Source organism: Ailuropoda melanoleuca, chromosome 2, assembly GCF_002007445.2.
Source record: "Ailuropoda melanoleuca isolate Jingjing chromosome 2, ASM200744v2, whole genome shotgun sequence".
NCBI classification, from domain to species: domain Eukaryota; kingdom Metazoa; phylum Chordata; class Mammalia; order Carnivora; family Ursidae; genus Ailuropoda; species Ailuropoda melanoleuca.
Window position 1 is genome coordinate 21,893,147 of NC_048219.1, and position 13,337 is coordinate 21,906,483.

The 13,337-nt window shown below is 38.9% G+C and overlaps 1 protein-coding gene across 2 annotated transcripts in view; it reads right to left on the minus strand.

Moving 5' to 3' along the window:
• Positions 1-13,337, minus strand: part of IPP (intracisternal A particle-promoted polypeptide) — a 37,819-nt gene that overhangs the window by 2,186 nt on the left and 22,296 nt on the right. For both annotated transcript variants that reach the window (XM_011225306.3, XM_019799898.2), the window contains exon 8: positions 10,400-10,620. In XM_011225306.3, coding sequence (XP_011223608.1) covers positions 10,400-10,620 — 221 coding nt within the window. The remainder of the gene's footprint in view (positions 1-10,399; positions 10,621-13,337) is intronic.

The window sequence follows — 13,337 nt, forward strand, 5'->3', positions numbered from 1 at the left end:
AATATTAGCAGAATTATAAAATGACAATAGAGAAAACTGCTGAGAAATCAGATATTCTAGTTCTTTTTACATATTTAAATTTCAAACTCAGTAGTCCAGTCAAATAAATATATACAGGATATTTTCAAATGAACTTTTGAGCAGGTATAGACAAAGTAGTGAATTTAGAGGAAAACAATTGAAAACCACGTCTGTATAAATCATGATCAGGAGATAATCTAGAAATCCTATATAGGAAGGCATTCTGTGAAACTAGTCCTATGGAATACACGTAGGTAATGCACACACACAACACAAAGCTCCAAGGAGAAAAAAGCTTAGATACAGAAGGGCTTTTAAAAAGCTTTAATATGCTAATGATCCTTATAAATCTCCAAGAGAATGATATTGCTCTCACACTCACCTGAGTTATTGACCATGGAATCCTTTTTTTTCAAAGACCATCTAGTGGAGTTAATAATTTGCAAAACATATTTTCAGAAAGGTAGCATAGACCAGGGGTTGGAAACTATAGCCTATTTTAGTAAGAATGATCTTTCCAGGTTTTTAAGGTTATTTTATAAAACAAGAATATTTCAACAAATGGTGTTGGGAAAACTGGACAGCTACATGCAAAAGAATGAAACTGGACTACTTTCTTATACCATATACAAAAATAAGCTAAAACTGGATCGAGGATCTAAATATGAGACCTGATATCATAAAAATCTAGAAGAGAGCACAAGCAGCAATTTCTCTGACATTGGCTGTAGCAACAATTTTCTAGATATGTCTCCTGAGGCAAGAAAAAAATAAAAGCAAAAATAAACTATTGGGATTACATCAAAATAAAAAGCTTTTGCACAGCAAAGAAAACAACTGAACTAAAAGACAACCTACTGAATGGGAGAAGATATTTGCAAATGACCTATCTGATAAAAGGGTTGGTATCCTGAATATATAAAGTACTGACTGTTAACAACTCAATACCAAAATCATCATCATCATTATCACCCAATTAAAAACTGGGTAGAAGACATGAACAGACATTTCTTCAAGGAAAATATCCAGATGGCCAACAGACGCACGAAAAGATGCTCAACATCAGTCATCAGGGAAATACAAATCAAAACTACAATGAGATATCACCTCACACCTGTCAGAATGGCTAAAATCAACAACACAAGATGGGGGACCTGGCTAGCTCAGTTGGTCAGGCATGTGACTCTTGATCTTGGGGTCATGAATTCGAGCCCCACATGGGGTGTAGAGATTACTTAAAAAAAAAAACAACACAAGAAACAAGAGTTGGTGAGGATGTGGAGAAAAGGGACCCCTTGTGCACTGTTAGTGGGAATGCAAACTGGTGCAGCCACTGGGGAAAACAATACGAAGTTTCCTCAAAAAGTTAAAAATAGAACTACACTACAATGGAAGGCACTATTGGGTATTTACCCCAAAATACAAAAACACTAATTCAAAGGGATATATGCACCCCTATGTTTATTTCAGCATTACTTACAATAGCCAAATTATGGAAGCAGCTCCCATGTCCACTGACCGATGAATGAATAAAGAATTGTGTGTGTGTGTGTGTGCATACACAATGGAATATAATACACCATTAAAAAAGAATGAAATCTTGCCATTTGTAACAATGGGGATGGAATTAGTATAATTCTAACCGAGATTAGTCAGTCAGAGAAAGACAAATACTGTCTGATTTCACTCACATGTGGTATTTAAGAAACAAAACAAACAAGAAAATGAATGAAAAAATAGAGAGAGACAAACCAAGAAACAGATTCTTAACTATACAGAACAAACTGATGGTTACCAAAGGGGAGGTGGGAGAGAGGATAGGTGAAATAGGTGATGGGGATTAAAGAGTACTGTGTAATGTATAGAATTGGTGAATCACTATATTGTAAATCTGAAACTAATATAATACTGTATGTTAATAATACTGGAATTAAAATTAAAAAATAAAAAAATTAAAAACTTAATAAAAATAAAAATTAATTGAATAAAAAAAACTAGAATAGATGAAGAGGAGATCGTATGTAGCCTGCAGGCCTAAAATATTCTCTTTTTAAAAAAAATATTTTATTTATTCATTCATTTGAGAGAGTGAGTGTGTGGGAGGAGGAACAGAGGGTGAGAGAGAGGGAGGGGGAAAGAATCTTATGCAGACTCGGTGCTGAGCATGGAGTCCAGTGTGGGGCTCAATCTCATGACCCTAAGATCATGACTTGAGCTGCAACCAAGAGTCAGATGCTCAATGACTGAGCCACCCAGGCGCCCCTAACTATCTAACAAAAATTTGCTAACTGCTGGTATACACTGTTCCCTGAAGAAATTTCAATAAGCTGCTATAACCAAAATTATTCATAATGACCTCCTCCAGAGAAAATGTCTATACCCAGAAAACAGGAAAGCTAATAAAGGTCCTGAAAAATAATCAAGAGAAAAAAGAGCAAGTTACCAGGTAAGAAAAGAATCTGGAAATAAAGCATATGATGAACAAAGTTTACAGAAACATAAAGGGTGAACACTGATTATTCATCAATGCTAGAAAGTGAAATTTTTGAGGACAGGAACTTAATGAGCTTCACATCCCAGGACTCAGCATAGCACTAGCACATTATAGACTGTCAATGTACAGTTGCTAATCTGAATTTAAATGAAATTCTGAGATACTAAAACCAGAGAAAATCCTTCAAAATTGAAGGACCTCTATTAAAAATTGAAGGCTATCAGATTATCTGAAATTAAGAATATATGAGAAAGTTGCATAGCTGAAAAAAACTCATGTTTTATTTATTTATTTGGCAAGAGAGAGAATACATGAGCAAGGGGAGCGGCAGAGGGAGAGAGAGAATCCCAAACAGGCTCCATGCCCAGCATGGTGCCCAATGCAGGGCTTGATCTCATGACCCTGATATCATGACCTGAGCTGAAATCAAGAGTCAGACACTTCACTGAGCCACCCAGGCACCCCCCAAATACTCATATTTTATTTTATTTTATTTAAGATTTTATTTATTTGATAGAGAGGCAGCAAGGGAGGGAACACAAGCAGGGGGAGTGGGAGAGGGAGAAGCAGGCCTCCTGCTGAGCAGGGAGCCCGATGCGGGGCTCCATCCCAGAACGCTGGGATTATGACCTGAGCCGAAGGCAGAAGCTTAACAACTGAGCGACCCAGGCGCCCCCCAAATACTCATATTTTAAAAGAAAGAGATATTCACAAAAATATCTATAGCTGGTTTAATCTCAAAAAAAAAAAAAAGAAGGGGCACCTGGGTGGCACAGTGGTTGAGCGTCTGCCTTCGGCTCAGGGCGTGATCCCGGCGTTATGGGATCGAGCCCCCACATCAGGCTCCTCCGCTATGAGCCTGCTTCTTCCTCTCCCACTCCCCCTGCTTGTGTTCACTCTCTCACTGGCTGTCTCTATCTCTGTCAAATAAATAAATAAAATCTTAAAAAAAAAAAAAAAAGAAGATGATGCGGTATCTATATACAAAGGAATACTACTCAGCCATCAAAAAAATGAAATCTCAGGGCACCTGGGTGACTCAGTTATTAAGCGTCTGCCTTTGGCTCAGGTCATGGTCCCAGGGTCCTGGGGTCAAGCCCCGCATCAGGCTCCCTGCTAGGTGAGCCTGCTTCTCCCTCTCCCTCTGTCTGCTGCGCCCCTTGCTGTGCTCTCTCTCTCCATATCAAATAAATAAATAAAATCTTTAAAAAAAATTTAAAAAATGAAATCTTGCCATTTGCAATGATGTGGATGGAACTAGAAGGTGTTATGCTAAGTGAAGTAAGTCAATCAGAAAAGGCAATTATCATACGATCTCGCTGATACATGGACTTTACGAAACAAAACAGGATCATAGGGGATGAGAGGAAAAAATAAAACAAGATAAAATTAGAGAGGGAGATAAACCATAAGAGACTCTTAAGCATAGGAAACAAACTGAGGGTTGCTGGAGGGGTGAGGGGTAGAGGGATGGGGTAACTGAGTAATGGACATTAAGGAGGGCATGTGGTATAATGAGCACTGGGTATAAGACTGATGAATCACTGACCTCTACCTCTGAAACCAATAATACATTGTATGTTAATTGAATTTAAATAAAAATAAATAAATTTAAAAATTAAAAAAAAATCCATGTGAAACTTTTGACTCCCCAAAAACTTGACTACTAATAGCCTACTGGGGTTTTGTTTTGTTTGCTTTTTTTTTTTTTCTACAGAGGGGGAGAAAGGCTGAGAAGGGCAGAGGGAGAAAGAGAATCTTACGCAGGCTCCACACCCAGCATGGAGCCTCATGCTGTGGGGCTCGATCTCACAACCCTGAGATCATGACCTGAACCAAAATCAATGGATGCATCCCTGAATGAGCCACCCAGGCACCCCATTAATAGCCCACTGTTGACCAAAAGCCTTACCAATAACATAGTCAATTAACACATATTTTGTGTATATATTATATACAATATTCTTACAATACAGTAAGCCAGAGAAAAGAAAATGTTATTAAGAAAATCATAAGGAGGGGCTCCTGGGTGGCACAGCGGTTAAGCGTCTGCCTTCGGCTCAGGGCGTGATCCCGGTGTTCTGGGATCAAGCCCCACATCAGGCTCTTCCGCTATGAGCCTGCTTCTTCCTCTCCCACTCCCCCTGCTTGTGTTCCCTCTCTCGCTGGCTGTCTCTATCTCTGTCAAATAAATAAATAAAATCTTAAAAAAATAAAAAATAAAAAATCTTTAAAAAAAAAAAGAAAATCATAAGGAAGAGAAGATACATTTACAGTACTATATCGTATTTATTGAGAAAAATCCATAGGTAAGTGGACCCATACAATTCAAGACCATGTTGTTCAAGGGTGAACTACAGGGAGAATAATAGGAGCCAAGTTTTTAACTAACAGAGAAGGTATTTACAAACATGGAAACGGGGAAGGCCTGAAAGAATCTGAGATATTGCACTGGAATTGGAGTTATCATTATAAACTTGTGGTTTTATAACATGTAAGACTCATATGTTACAAAAATACTTACAAATGAATATGTGTGTGAATACATACATGTATATAGGTACATGTATTCCTAGCTCTGTTTATTGAGAGTGCCTAGAAGCAGCAATATCCCAGTAGCCATGAGTAGTCTGAGTGCCTAGACCTTGGTTTCTAAATACTATCCTTCACTAAGAGGAACTGGAGCTTCTTAGAGAAATGGCTGATTCCAGGGCTAGAGCAGAGAAAGTACTAAATGAGCTTGAAATATTTTATTATGCTAGAAAGTAAAGACGTGCTCAATGAATGATGGGAACATGTCAAAATGACATAGGAAGGATTTCCACTTATAGCCAGGATAGAATAATTGTTACCAAAGCTGTCCTTCTGCCATAAAGACCTAGAAAAGTGGACAAAACCTATGAAACAAAAGTTCCCAGACAACAAACAATGAAAAACTGTGATCACTCAGAAATAGAAACAAAGAAGGTGAGTTTCATGGTCGTCCAGGCTTTCTGTCTGGTGGGGCTTTCTGAACACCCAGGGAAGGGGATTCCCAAGCATAGCATGTCAGTAATTTGATTTAGGAGGCAGAGATCAGAGTTTAGAGAGGTTGAAGCAGCCAAGATTTGCAAGCAAGACTGCCAGAGGTCCCCTTGTGTCTTTAGCTGAATGCCACTAATCTGTGCAATGCATAAAGTAAAACTGCATGAGAAACAGGCAAAGAACAACTCACAGGAGGATATGACATAACAAGAAGTATACATTTGGCCTCTGGCCCCCAGTTCCTGACACAGAACTCCTAAATCCCTGGGAATTCCTGGATGATAGACGTGTCTTTTGTTCTAATGAGGCAACTCTTGGTGGACTCCTTAAATAGCTTCAGAATGGGGGCTGGTTGCTAGAAAGACCAAGCCAGAATTAGAAGCTTGGAACTTTTAGCCCCACCCCCTATCATTGGGGAGGGGATAAGGGTTGGGGGTTGAATTAATAAACAATTATGCCTACATGATGAAGCCTCCATAAAAATCTCTACACTATGGTGTTCAGAGAGCTTCCAGGTTGGTAAACACATCAATGTGTCAGGAGGGTGTCACACCCCAAATTCTACAGAGACTTCTACACTCAAGACCCTTCTGAAACTTGCCCTATATACCCTCTTTATCTGGCTGTCCGTTTGTATCCTTTATAATAGACCACTAATGGTACATACAGTGTTTTCCTGCATTCTGTAAGCCATTAGAGCAAATTATTGAACCTGAGGAAAGGATTATGGGAACCCCCAATTTGTAGCCAAGTCAGACAAGTGTAAATAAGTCATGGTTAACCTAAGGACCCACTGCTTGAAACTGGTGTGTAAAGTGAGGGGCAATATTTTGAAACTGAGCTCTTAGCCTGTGGAATTGTTAGGGTCAGAAATGAAATTGACTTGAGGGTACCTAGTTGGTGACCATACAGAACCAGAAAACAGCTGGGTATGGAAAACCCACACATTTGGTGTCAAAAGTATTGTGACTAGAGAAACTGTTTTCCATTATAGGAGTTGTAAGCTGAAAAATTCCCAGAGCTCACGCAAAGCTGGATGACATTCTAGTTTTGACTAGCCAAAATAAAGACACCTTGCTGAACAGGTAGTAGGACATTCAGTGGAGACTCAAGAACGGTCATTCTTTATGTAGTAGGAGACCTAAAGGAAAGACTACTCTAGACCTTCCCTACAAAGCTTAAGAATATGTCTCAAAAGAATCAGTCTGATTTGCAAATAATTTAGCTGCTTACCAAAAGTAAACTCAATACTTCCTAAAAGAAGAAAACAAAATCCAAACACTCAGCAATATAACATTCACAGTGTCCACCATCCAATCAGAAGTTACTAGAAATGTGGAAACGCAGGAAGCAGGTGACTCAAACAGGAAGAGAAAGTTCAACAGATACAGGTCCAAAAGTGATGGTGATAATGAAATCAGCAGACAAGGACTTAAAAACAGATATTATGGGGCGCCTGGGTGGCTCAGTCATTACGCGTCTGCCTTCGGCTCAGGGCGTGATCCCAGGGTCCTGGGATCGAGCCCCGCATTGGGCTCCCTGCTCAATAAATAAATAAAATCTTAAAAAAAACACCAAACCACCAGATATTATAAATATGTTCAAGGATCTAAAGGAAAACATGAACATGATGAGAGAAATGGAAGACATTAAAAACAACCAAAAAGATCTTTTAGACCTAAAAAATATAGTATCTGAAGTGAAAAATTCCTTAAATGTAATTAGACACCGCAAATTAGAAGTGAGACAATGCAGATTAATGAACTTGAAAACACAGCAAGAAAAACCATCCAAACCGAAGCACAGAGAACATAATTTTAGTTATGCAGGATGAATAAGTTCTAGAGATCTAATATACAACATGGTGACTGTAGTTCATAGTACTATACTGTATACTTGAAATGTGGTAAGAAAGCAACTCTCACCACACATGAAAAAAGGAAAAGAGAACCTGAAACTAATATAATACTGTATGTTTAACTACACTGGTATTTTTTTAAAAATTAGAATGGCTAATAAAGACTTCAGTTAAATGGAGGGGAAAAAAAAGGAAAAGGAAACTGTAAGGTGATGAATATGTTAATTAGCTTGATTTGGTAATCATTTCACAATATATATCAAAACATCACATTATACACCTTAAATCTACACAATTTTTATCAAGTATACCTCTGTGAAGCTGTAAAACAAAAATGAACTAACGCACAGAGAGAAAAAAGATGGGGAAAAAAATTAACAGAGCCTCAGTGACCTGTGGGACAATATTAAAGTGGTCCTACATGCATGTTATTGGAGTCTCAGAAAAACAGCAGGAGAATATCTGAGGAAACATGGCTGAAAACACTCACTTTGATAGAAGCTATAATCCCACAGATTCAAGGAGTTCAACGGATTCCAAACAAGTTAAACACAAAACTCCAAAAAGACACACCATAATCAAATTACTAGAAACCCATGATAAAAAGAAAATTGTAAAAGCCTCCAAAGGAAAAAAGACACATTACATACAAGGGAACAAGGGTAAGAATGACTACTGACTTCCCATCAGAAATAGTGCAAGAAAATAATTAAACAGCACCTTTTTAGGTGGTGGGGGGAAAAATATTCTATGCTCAATAAAATATCTTTCAAAAATGGAGGTGAAAAAAATAGTTTCAGAAAATGACAGCTAAGAGAATAAATGCCAGCAGACTAGCACTAAAAGAAATAGTAAAGAAAGTTTTTCATGCTAAGAGAAAATGTTATGAGATAGAAACTTAGTTCTGGGGCGCCTGGGTGGCACAGCGGTTAAGCGTCTGCCTTCGGCTCAGGGCGTGATCCCGGCGTTATGGGATCGAGCCCCACATCAGGCTCCTCTGTTATGAGCCTGCTTCTTCCTCTCCCACTCCCCCTGCTTGTGTTCCCTCTCTCGCTGGCTGTCTCTATCTCTGTCAAATNAAAAAAAAAAAAAAAATTTTTAAAAAAAAAAAAAAAAAAAAAAAAGAAACTTAGTTCTACATAAAAGAATAGAACTAACAATGATTAATATATGCATAATTATAAAAGACTTTCACATTAAATTTTTATTTTAAATATAACTGACTGTTGGGGTGCCTGGGTGGCTCAGTTGGTTAAGCATCTGACTTTGGCTCAGGCCATGATCCCAGGGTCCTGGGATGGGCCCCTGCATCAGGTTCCCTGCTCAGTGGGGAGCCTGCTTCTCCCTCTCCCCTCTGCCAGTCCCCCTGCTTGTGCTTCCTCTCTCTCTAGTTCACTCTCTCTCTCAAATAAATAAATAAATAAATAAGGTAAAAAGAGAGAAAGCTAAAAATAAATAAGTAAATAAAAATGGTTTAAAATTTAAAAAAAAAAAAAAAAAAAGGGGGGCGCCNAAAAAAAAAAAAAAGAGGGGCGCCTGGGTGGCTCAGTCATTAAGCATCTGCCTTCAGCTCAGGGCGTGATCCCGGAGTCCTGGAATCGATCCCCGCGTCAGGCTCCTCCACTGGGAGCCTGCTTCTTCCTCTCCCACTCCCCCTGCTTGTGTTCCCTCTCTCGCTGGCTGTCTCTATCTCTGTCAAATAAATAAAATAAAATCTTAAAAAAAAAAAGTAATGTTGTTTATACATTTTTCTCGGCTTTAAATTTCCCATCTGCATGATACAGATGTCTTTTTACCTCCTGGTACAAGGAGGGTACCTTTCAAATAAGAGATTTATTTTCTGCTTTTAGAGGGACAGAGGAGGGTCAGAAAGTCCTTCTTGCATAGCCTCTTAAGTAACTTTTATTTAAAATAATCAATATGCCAGGGGTGCCCAGGTGGCTCAGTCAGTTAAGCATCTGACTCTTGGTTTCAGCTTGGGTAATGATCTCAGGTTCCTGTGATTGAGCCCTGTGATGGGCTCCTGTCTCAGAGGGGAGTCTGCTTCTTTCCCTCTCCCTCTGCCCCACCCCCTGCTCGAGTTCTCTCTCTCTCCCTCAATTAAATAAATCTTTAATAAAATAATAAAATAATCAAGATGCCAAAGTGGTACATTTTGGGGCAGCCTGCCCTTGGCTCCTACATTTCTGAGGCAAAACCGAACAAAAATGAAAGGAGAAATAGACAAATCCACAATTACACTTTAAGATTTCAACACTTCTTTCTTAATAATTGACAAAACAATTGCACAAGTTAAACAGACTAGGGCAGACTTGAACTATACTAACCAATTTGACCTAACTGACATTTATAGACTACTACACTCAACAACAGCAGAATACAAATTCCTTTCAAGTGGACATGGAACATTTACCAAGACAGAAATCATACAAAGTATGCTCTCTGATTACAATAGAATTAAATTAGAAATGAGTAATACAAAGATCTGGAAAATCCCCAAATATTTAGAAATTAAGTAACATACTTCTAACAACTCACTGGTCAAAAAAGAAATTACCAGGGAAATTAGAAGATATTTCAAGATAAATGCTAATTAAAATATAACCTAAATAAATAAATAAATAAATAAAATGCAACATATCAATATGTGGGGATACACTTAAAGCAGTGCTTGAAAATAATTTATAGTTTTAAACATTTACATTATAAAAAAAGAAAGGTCTAAAATCAATCATTTAAGCTTCCACTTTAAGAATTTAGAAAAAAGTGCAAATTAAACCAAAAACAAATAGAAGTTAAGAAAAAAGACAGGAACAGAAATCAATGAAACAGAAGATGGGCAATCAATAGAAAAAAACCTATGACACCAAAGTTGGTTCTCTGAAAAGAAAAAAAAACCTACAAATGATCAATATCATGAATAAAAGAATGCAAATCACTACAGATCTTATAGACATTAAAAGAATAACAGGATAGTAAGCATTTGAAATCATCCAACCTACCTCTTCGAAGGAATATTTTTCTACAGTATGAAGAGCATCTTGCGTCTCATTCCACCCTCCAACAGAATAGATACAGTCATTGAGTGCAGCCACACCAAGATACGCTCTCCTGGTTCCCATTGGAGGAAGTGGAGACCAACGCTTAGAAAGTGGATCATACACTTCAAAAGAACGAAGCTCTATTCCTTCATTGCTGATGCCCCCAATTACATAAATTAAACCTGAAACAGAATATTTTTGTTCAGATGCTACAGAAAATAGAATATAAATAATTATAAAAAGTAATAGTTGTGATTTATGTCTGCTATGCTGATGCCATATTTAACGTAGGGCTCACATTATCCTTTAAGAGAGAAAACTGACTTCTGTCTATATCATAGCTCACATTTAAGCATGTTACAAAGAATTAGAGGTATAATTTAAAGTGGCATTTAAAGGGTGCCTGGGTAGTTCAGTTGGTTAAGCGTCGGACTCTTGATTTTGGCTCAGGTCATGATCTCAGGGTCGGGAGACTGAGTCCTGTGTCATTGAGCTCCACGCTCAGTGTGGAATCTGCTTAAGATTCTCTCCCTCTCCTTCTGCCCTTCCCCCACCCCCACACATATGCTCTTTTTCTAAAATAAATAAATACATCTTTTTAAAAAATTGAGTGGCATTTATTTTTCAAAGAACTTACTATGCTATAACAAAACAGTCAGACAAGGTTTTCCACCTTATTGTCTGCTTGATGATCTAAAGTTCCAGAACTACTGGTACCATGAGGTAAAAAAGGAAAGGGAGAGGGATTTTTTTCCCCTAAAAAAATGCCATGCACTTAAACTGGGAATGATATGGCCTTGTTTGGTGACAGCCTACCTGTTGCTCAAATGAATATAGAGAACTTAATTCAAATTAGAATAGTTATATGGCTAGATTAAGGTATTCAGGGTCAATCACTAGAGTACAATAGAATGTAATTCACAGTGAGTTTATTAAATTTGATTTGAAACTAATAGTTCTGACAATCTACAATTATTTTCAAATGCCTAGCATTGTTTCTAATATTCTAAAGTGAAGAGCTATAAGTTATAAAGAATGGCATTTTAAGAAATGTGAGCTTGGGGGGCGCCTGGGTGGCACAGCGGTTGAGCATCTGCCTTCGGCTCAGGGCGTGATCCCGGCATTATGGGGTCAAGTCCCGCGTCAGGCTCTTCCGCTATGAGCCTGCTTCTTCCTCTCCCACTCCCCCTGCTTGTGTTCCCTCTCTCACTGGCTGTCTCTATCTCTGTCGAATAAATAAATAAAATCTTTAAAAAAAAAAAAAAAGAAATGTGAGCTTGGGGCTCCTGGGTGGCACAGTGGTTAAGCATCTGCCTTCGGCTCAGGGCGTGATCCCGGCGTTCCGGGATCGAGCCCCACATCAGGCTCCTCCACTGGAAGCCTGCTTCTTCCTCTCCCTCCCCCTGCTTGTGTTCCCTCTCTCGCTGGCTGTCTCTATCTCTGTCAAATAAATGAATAAAATCTTTAAAAAAAAAATGTGAGCTAAATGTCAGTGAACTTGGGTTCTAGCTCCAGCTTTGCCAGTAACCAGCTATGGGAAAAGACAATTCACAAACTTCCTGATCTTCAGCTTGCTCATCTATAAATAAAGGGGTTGAAATAGGTAATCTCCAAGATGCCTCTCTAGCTCTATGATTTTAGAAGGTACAGTACTGTGACTTATAAGAAATACATACTTGGAGGTTGCCTGGGTGGCCTAGTTGGTTAAGCGTCCGCACCGGGCTCACATCAGGATCCCAGGCCCTGGGATCCAGCCCTCTGTGGGGCTCCCTGCTCAGCGGGAGTCTGCTTCTCCCTCTCCCTCTGCCCCTCCTCCTGCTCCTGCTCTCTCCCTCCCTCCCTCTCTCAAATAAATAAAATCTTAAAAAATAAAATAAAATTATAAAAAAAAGAAATACATATTTGGTCATTCAGATGACCAAAATATATTTCTCATCTATATTTGGTCTTCATCCCCATTCCTTGCTCACAGCAACCCAAACCCTTGGAATTTCCAAAGTGTTGAGAATGGTAAGGGTGTCTTTTGTTATGTTAATGCAGCAACTGTGGGAAAGCACTTAAGGTTTGAGGGGGGGCTGCCAAAGAAGCCAAATTTACAATTTGAGTGTGGTAACTTTCAGTCTCAGCCTCTGACCTCTGGGGAGAGGAGAATGTGTAGAGGTTGAATCAATCACCAATGATCAATGATTTAACCACTCGTGCCTATGTATAGTGAAGCCTCCATAAATTTCCAAAAGGACAGGGTTTGGAGAGCTTCTGGGTTGATGAATATGTGGAGATGTGGGGACAGTGGCGCATCTGGAGAGGGCATGAAAACTCTGTGCCCCTTCCCCATAACTTGACTTTGCATCTTTCCCATCTAGCTGTTCCTGCATTGTATCATTTTAGTAGTAATATTTTCTCTGAGTTCTGTGAGCCACCCTAGCAAATTAATTGAACCTGAAGAAGAGGGACCATTGGAACCTCTGATCTATAGCCAATCAGAGCACAGACAATAGCCTAGGGAGGATGAGTGTCTTGTAGGACTGAGCTTCAACCTGTGGAATTTGATGCTACCTCCAGGTATGGGTACATAGTGTTAGAGTTGAGTTGAATTCTCCAACACCCATTTGGTGTTCCGAGAACCTCTTCTTAGTAGGAGGGAAACCACCCCCACCCCCATGCTGAAAACCAAGTCTCAGAACACCTAATTTATATGAGAAGATAAAAACAACACATATAAAACAATTAGAGAACACTATAGTATTACACAATAGAATATAGTCTGTACCATGTAATTTGAACATTTAAGTGCTAGTGGAAATCTGAGAAGGCACTCAAAAAGCAGAAAGAAGTTGAGCTGGGGATAGCAGGTTGAGTTGTCATAACAATGAGCACACTGCTCACTACTCTACGGGTA